Source organism: Phacochoerus africanus, chromosome 11 (assembly GCF_016906955.1).
Source record: "Phacochoerus africanus isolate WHEZ1 chromosome 11, ROS_Pafr_v1, whole genome shotgun sequence".
Lineage (NCBI taxonomy): Eukaryota > Metazoa > Chordata > Mammalia > Artiodactyla > Suidae > Phacochoerus > Phacochoerus africanus.
The window spans coordinates 4,378,402-4,386,295 of NC_062554.1; the positions used below are offsets into that span (position 1 = coordinate 4,378,402).

Sequence of the window (7,894 nt, forward strand, 5' to 3'; positions counted from 1 at the left end):
AAACGATTATTTTGACATTTCAAACTCAAATACTTTGACCACAGACTATATTTATAGCCCCACAATAAATTTCACAAGGCCTAATACTAAAAACCGTTTAGCCTATTTTAAAGTTCAAAAACACCAGTCATTACAATCATAAATTCATTGGAGAAGGCCTTTATACAGCATAGTATTCTAAGTGTTTTATAGAGAGTAAGATCATTTAAATAACAGAAAAAATATATGAAGCAACTATCAGGGGTATTTTCTACATGGCAGACATGTGGAAACAAAAGCAGAGGAAACACAAAAGAAAGAAAAACTCACAAATTACATCATAGTTAGGGGCAGAATTCAGGTTCAAGGCTACAGTCCAATTCAAAAACTCATTTTTTAACCAACTGTGGCTGGACTCAACCCCAAAGGAAAGTTCAAATCCAACTTAAAATTAGAGGCTGAAGACTAGTAGGGGGTCACATAAGTTATTTTTCCATTTGAGATTCATCAGGACACTTTCTCTACTTATAGTCAGGTAATCATGACATCTAAATGCTTCTTTTTCAAGAAGATCTTTATGAAATGAGTCTCCATTTAACCCTAGTCTAGCTGCTAAAGGATTCTTCTAGCCTTCCTCAACCCCCACACCATCAGAAATGTCACATTAAGAGCCTGGGCAGCAACTTTCATTCTTAAGCTGGACAACGAAATACTGGAAACAGCAACTTCATTTCATTTATTGTATTTACTACATATCTTTCATTCTACGTTCCCTTCATAGATGTCATGGACTTAATTCCCTCTTAGGATCTCACCAGGACTCGGCCTCATCCCCTCATTGTGGTGCTACATGTCAGTGCTGGCTACTTTGTGCTGCAGGAACCAAGAGTCCCCGTGGTTCATGGATTAAAACATGAAACTCCTCCCTTTTCCGGAAACATTTGAGTGTGTGCCGAGGATCGAGGATGGGAGGGATCGAGGATGGGAGTCCCTCGATAGGTCTATCCTGATGGCTGTATTATACACAAAGAAGAGTGCGCAGAGTTGAGAACCTGTGGTCCTCAACTCCGCCTGCTTCCTAGTTTATCTGAAGTATTCATCTTGTTTTCCCTGAAAATATTTCACTTTGGTTTGGTCCATCTCTTTCTGGCGTGAGGCTTTGGCACTCTGACATGCACTGGTTTCTTTGTCTCTTTGTTTGTGTGTTTTGGGTTCCCTGATGTAGAGACTCAGTTCCAACTGACTTCAGCCAGCCAGTGGGAATCACTGAGTGCCCAGCTAGGAAGTGATGCCCACGCGTACTCCAGGGTGAGCTGGATCCTCCATTTAACTGCCCTCAATTCTAGACCATTGCTTTCTCTAGGATGATTATAATTGCGTGGGAATTTCATGAGAAAAGGTGGCCAAGGACCTTTTCCGTTCCAAAGGAACAGAACGACTCAATAGGGCCAGAGCCAGTGACCCAGGACAAAAACACTGTGACTTCAAGTAAGATGACCAGGTCTCTCAGGCAGAGGCACGTCATCCAGGGTTGGTGGCCTTTCTCTTGTCCTATGCGGATAAGAGACATCTTATTTCCTCCTCTTCTAGGTGCTAGAGCTCCAAATCCCTACTGTAAAGTACCAACCCTTCTTCCAACCAAGTAAACAGCTGCCATAGAGAACAGTTTCAGGTTGGGAAGTTGATAGAAGGTTTATGACTGGACACTAACACTCCTGAAAATACATAGCATCTTTTTACGGAAATGGGGTGGGCGCTGGTTTGGATAAAAGAAAGAATTGTGTCACCCACTTTCATACGGAAGCAGCTCAGAAAGTGACTGGTACCTGAGACCCTGAGGTGAATGTTCCCAGGTCGGCCCCTTTCATGGACCTAAAGAAGAAAGCACTGCTTCTCCATCTAGAATTCGATTAAATTTTTTGTTGAATCTCTCTGTCACGAGGTCCACGCTCATTAGCCTATATTCACACTCATATCTCAAATGTTTAAATGTACCTTTGTTGGCTCATTATCTTGGTGAGTCAGCAACACTGACGTGTGTTATCTTGGGACACTGCCTTCTCTTAGGAATTTTTGAAAGGAGGCTCCTTTTGGTTCCTATTCCCAAGGTGAAACCAAAGTTTGAGCACACTTTTAAAATGGAGAAACACGTTCAGACGATGAATCTTGTACATCCTGAACCATATTATGCCTCATCCTTGTCTCCAGGGAACCTAAAAGCTCTCCAGGGATTGGTGAAACCACATTCCCAGGTGCATCCTACACTATAAAGCATCCCTCCTGCACCATCTGAAACATCAAGACGATTTCCACTTCATGGCCTCTATGCGAGTGAACACAGATGGTCCCTGGTAGGTCTTTGGGTTTGAGATTCTGCACGGGCTCTAAGGAAATGAAGGGTTGGTTTCAGAAAGTGTCGCTGTATCATGTGATCCAAAGGAATTCCAGGATGAGAAAAAGCAATATGATCTGAGAGTGCTTGAGTTTTTAAACACTAGGAAGACTGTGTTTCACATTTGGACAGTATTTCTGAATCAGTTAATGTCACACGGGCGACAAATTGCAAAGAGAGGTTGACAAATAGAAAAAAGATCTAGAGACTGACATCTGTGCCGATGGATGAATGGAAAGCGTATTTGCTGAAGGTATTATATGTGTTTAGACTGGAAAGGATGCAAGAAAAAAGACGCCCTCCAGCTAATTCGGTAGAAATGCTCATTGGAGCAAAGCGCTCCTCAAATACCTCAAGTTCTTTGTGAGCCGAAGACGAATGTCCACCAATTGAGTGCGGACTTTGATTGGCGATCAAACACTTTATGTTTCTTCCACCTCTTTAGAGCGACTGTATCCTTTACTGCGCACAGTCACGCTGAGATGTGCTTTTATCCACGATCCACCCTTGTTCCACCAACACAGAAACGGAGACAATGAGATGCTTTAAAGTTGGCCTTAGAGCCTGTAAAGCGAAGTGGTGGCATCCAGGATGTACATTCTCCCGGCAGACTTCAGATCCCGTGCCAGTAACTGCCGAGATGCACAGCCAATGGGTCTCATTGGAAAGCAGATCTGGGGTTTGAGGAGACATTAAGACATTAATGCATTTGCTGCTCAATGCGAAGACTTAGTCCACATTTGCAGCTGTCTTGCACTGTGGCACACGACCTCAGAGAACCAGGAGGGTCCTCACACTGGAATTTATATATTATATATATATATATATATATATATATAATCTATATCTCATATGTATCTCATATGTATATATAAATATAATCTATATCATATATATATATATTGATATTGATTGATTGATTTGGAGAAGAGATAAATACAGGTTGTAGGGAATTGGCAGGCAGGAACGTCCCCACGTTTGGGAAAATGATAAGGCAAGCCACTTGCAGGAGGCCCTGGAGGCACACAGTCTTATGCATGAAGGAAGCAGTGAAGGGCACAGAGGAAGAAGGGAATGGAGCCAGTCCTGTGAAAACCAGTGTGTAAAGGAAAATGTTCACCTGTATAGCAAGTGTGTTTTGAGTGGATATAAGATGCATAAGGCTATAAGTAAATACTACATTTAAAGGGGAGTTTTGTTACTGTAAATAGTTATGAAAACATAGGTATTCAGGCCGAAAGACTGTGGATAAGGAGAGAGAATAACTGAAGACAGAGGCTGATACTGGAACACAGGTGATGTGCCCACAGTCGGGCCTCCACAGACAAATCTAAAAGAGACTGGTAAGGATAACACCCATGAATTTAAACGTGTGGATTTACTGTCTCAGAGTTTAAGAAGGAAAAGTGTAAGATGTACGGCTGGCTTTTGGGAGAACCACTGAAAGTCTGAAACATTGGATTGAAAGCATCCGGGGAGAATCTTTTGCAGAGTGTTCAGACCATGGAGAGACTAAGCTGGCTAAAAAAGTTAGGGAGTTGCAGACCTGAAAAACATTCTTTTCACAGTTGCTAATCTGATATGATCAAGCAGAACGATTTTCTACCATTGCCGATTCCTCATAGCTAAGCTGGCTATAGAGTCCAGTTCCTGAAATACCTTTACTCTGAATTCAATGAATTTTGTCCCTCACTTCCAATTAGCAGGTGATGAAGAAGCATAGAAGATGATAAGCAAAGATGAGTTAAAGGGATCTTGTTTGTTCCTGTAGTCATGGACCAAAAAGGAAGCCATCAGGTCCACTTAATACATTTCATTGAAAATTAGGACGACGTGCAGAAACATAGAACCGGAGGACTGGTCACGTAATGACACTGGAAAAAGGGACAGAAAATTAGCGAGGCATAGTTGGGATAGAAAAGATGAGACGGGATACTCCTAACTAAGGTCCATTTTACTACAATAAACTAATTTTGTCTTATCTTTAACTTATGCAGCCTTCACAGGCAATAGAAGATGAAGCGGCCCTAGCCCTACGCACCAGATGAGCAAGCTCACCTTCAACGGCTCAGTCTTCACGCCCTCTGTCCTCACACTCAGCGGGATTCCCGGACTGGAGTCCGTGCAGTGCTGGATCGGGATTCCGTTCTGTGTCATGTACCTTACTGCTCTGAGTGGGAATTCCCTGATCTTAGTGACAGTCAAACACGAAAGCAGTCTCCAGCGTCCTATGTACATTTTCTTGGCCATGTTGGGGGCCACGGACATTGCACTCAGCACCTGCATTCTCCCCAAAATGTTAGGCATCTTCTGGTTCCACTTGCCAGACATCTCTTTTGAGGCCTGTCTTCTGCAAATGGGGCTTATTCACTCCTTCCAGGCCATTGAATCGGGGGTCCTCCTGGCGATGGCCCTAGACCGCCACGTGGCCATCTGTAACCCCTTGAGACACGCCAGCATCTTCTCCCGACAACTCCTGACTCACATTGGAGTTGGGGTGACACTCAGGGCTGCCATTCTCGTAGCCCCGTGCCTGGTACTCATCAAATGCCGTCTTAAACACTATCGAACTACCGTCATCTCCCACTCTCACCGTGAGCACATGGCCCTCGTGAAGCTGGCCGCTGAAGACACCCGGATCCACGAGATCACTGGTCTCTTTGCTGCCTTCACCATCTTAGGGCTTGACGTCATTGTCATCACTGTGTCCTATATTTCGATCTTTGTCACTGTCTTCCGGCTGCCCCAGAAGGAGGCACGATGCAAAGCCTTTAACACCTGCATCGCCCACATCTGCGTCTTCCTGCCGTTCTACCTCCTCGCCTTCTTCTCCTTCTTCACACACAGGTTTGGTTCTCACATCCCGCCCTGTGTTCACATCCTCTTATCCAACCTTTATTTGCTAGTCCCACCTTTTCTCAACCCCATTGTCTATGGCGTGAAGACCAAACAAATTCGTGACCATGTCCTGAAAATATGTTTAGGTCCAAAACATCCTGATCACTAGTGGCTCCTTCTGTAGAAATTTTAGGTTGGGTCAAAGAAGCAACCTGAAGATGGTGAACACCTGTCTACTTTTGAAAAAAAATTTAAAACTCCAATGCTCATAGTTTAAGGAAGTGTTTAACAAACTCTCAAATACTTAAGAATTTTGATTTGCTATTGATATAAAGAAAACCTCTCAAGTTGCAATTTTAAAATGTTTTTGTAATTCTTCTGTTTTGGTCCTGTTTGTTTAAACCTGGAACTTCCCGTATGGCAATAAGTATGCCCATATACAAAACAAAATTGTCGAAAACACTTCATTTCAGGAAAGTTCCCAGAATACATTAATATTTTTTAACTGCTTCACCAATCCATACTATAATTCTGGCTAGGTCTCACTTGCAAATATCTGCTTGTGCATCTACATTTTGATAAATTTTGTGTCACTTATGAATTTTTATCTACTTCCCCAAAATAATAATGAATACATATATATAGTGTATAAACGATAATATCAACACCAGCAACACAAAAACTGGATGATGCTAACCAAATTCTGTGAACACTGAGGAGATGGCATAGGAACGAATAAGAAAAAGTTAATAAAAACTTTAGGTATATGCAAAAACATATTTTTTTAGTCAAATAATTTGCTCAGTACTTAAATAGAAACCATCCTTCCAGAGACACACTTTTTAATGATTTTACCCAATTTGAATTTTACCTGAAATTAGAGGTTTAAGTTCTAGCACTGAACACTTACACAAAAACATTTCATTGCATTTAGAAATTTCATACTGCAAGTATCTTGAGTACAGGAACTGTTTCTAATTTATGTTTGCGTCAACAGTAAGACAATCTCTGAGCCTTCTTTGAAATTCAGGAAAAATAACACTGAATAATGTACAGTTCAAACATTTTCCTGCTGTTGCTCAATGGTATTCAAAAGCAACAAATCTAGAGGCTCTAAGGTAACACACACCATCATGTTACAGAAAATTTGCACAGTAGAGATTATGCCGATGTTAGTAAAGTAAACAAGACGATAACTTGAGTGGATCATTATATAATCTTGAAAGTATGAGCCAGACACGGAACTGACATAGGAGAAACTGGCTCCTCAAAGAGGGACTTCAGCTTTTTCTTCATTCGCTGCTGTTCCTCCCCCCCACCCCTGCACACACCTTCATCCTTTTGCAGGATGCTGCATCAGTAGAGATCCAGTTTAAATTTACTTCAATTAGTCTTCAAGACTCAGAACCAATACGATGATTTTTAAGAAGGACCGAGTAGACAGACGTATCTGGATCTCTAGTTGTAAAATTCGTAGTTAGAAAAGACATAACCTATGGAAGTATTCCACCACCAAAAGAAAGAAAGAAACAAAGAAAGAAAAAGAAAGGGATAATGACATTCAAGAAGCAGGGGAAGAGAATAATTAAAAAAAAAAATCTTGAATGAAACAGAAGTAAGTGTGAGTCATAATGCCCTTAATTTTTAATAAAATTTGTCTAAATATGAGGTATATGAAGAAAGGAAAAATACAGCAAGAGAAGTAATAAAACAATGTATTAGTGTATATCAGACATACAGACATATGTTGCATGAGAATAATAAAAGCTTAATTTACTTGAATTTCGTCTTAAAGCATTAAGTGCTTCAAAAAGTAGTGGCATCCATATTGCATAGTGGGTAACTGGTGAGGACCTCAACAGCTCAAAAGAAAGTAAAATGGCAAATACGCGGATTCTTTCAAAAAGATCGTCATGCAGAAGGACACAGAATAGAGGTCAGAAGTATACGATATTCCTGAATAAGGAACCGAGGCAAGCAGAGAGTAATGACAATAAGAGATTAATGATGCGTGACCGGGAGAACCAGATTCCAAAGTATAAAGCACAAAAATGCATCGAGGAACAGAAAGGACCCTACTAACACATAGGATGTTAAACAGCTATGTTTAAAAAGCCCAAGTTAGGTAGAAAAAACAACCTAGTTGTTTGAAGAAGACAAAATTTTCTCTTGGCTTCGGATACATGATTTCATTTATCTTCCAGAGTACGAGGAAAGGCAAACAACAGAAACCATAAAAATGCATTATGATACAGAAAAAGTAATTTTCAAATGAGATTGTGAGGTATGATATGGCCATGGGTTGAAAGTCCATCTTCTTAAGCCTATAATTCATTAAAGAGGACAAGAACAGGGTGCAAGAATCGAGCAACTACTTTTTGTCTTTAAAGGAGAAGATGAGATATAGGTTAGTTCGTAGAAGCTAACAGTTCCGTTGAAAATACAAGCAAGGTAATGACTTTACCTTTGTAAGAATAAGGAGAATTAAGTCTTTGATTGGGGTGATTAGAAAGAAGTCAGTAACACAGCCACTAGGGCAGGCATGTTTTCTTTGCTTTTTGAAATGTAACCTCAAAGGAAAAGTGCAAATAAATTACCATAAATGTGAGGACATAAATCATTTTTCATATCCCACAAGCCTTGTACGAGTCCCATTGCTCATTACAATCTCTATCCTCCCCAAAG

General features: G+C 40.9%; 1 protein-coding gene across 2 annotated transcripts; it reads left to right on the forward strand.

The window, feature by feature from the left end:
• The first annotated feature begins 2,166 nt into the window (after positions 1 to 2,166).
• On the forward strand, positions 2,167 to 5,378 carry LOC125111725 (olfactory receptor 52A5-like). Of its 2 annotated transcripts, XM_047753780.1 has the most exons (2): positions 2,167 to 2,177; positions 4,433 to 5,378. In XM_047753780.1, exons 1-2 carry the CDS (start codon positions 2,167 to 2,169, stop codon positions 5,376 to 5,378), a joined length of 957 nt encoding a protein of 318 aa, XP_047609736.1. The 2 variants fall into 2 exon arrangements, with proteins under 2 accessions (XP_047609736.1, XP_047609735.1); XM_047753779.1 differs by lacking the exon at positions 2,167 to 2,177 and having other exon boundaries at positions 4,416 to 5,378.
• Positions 5,379 to 7,894: the final 2,516 nt, after the last annotated feature.

What these genes read in the sequence shown, in the direction of transcription:
- LOC125111725 (XM_047753779.1), top strand. Translation starts at nt 4,416, where the DNA reads ATGAGCAAGCTCACCTTCAACGGCTCAGTCTTCACGCCCTCTGTCCTC.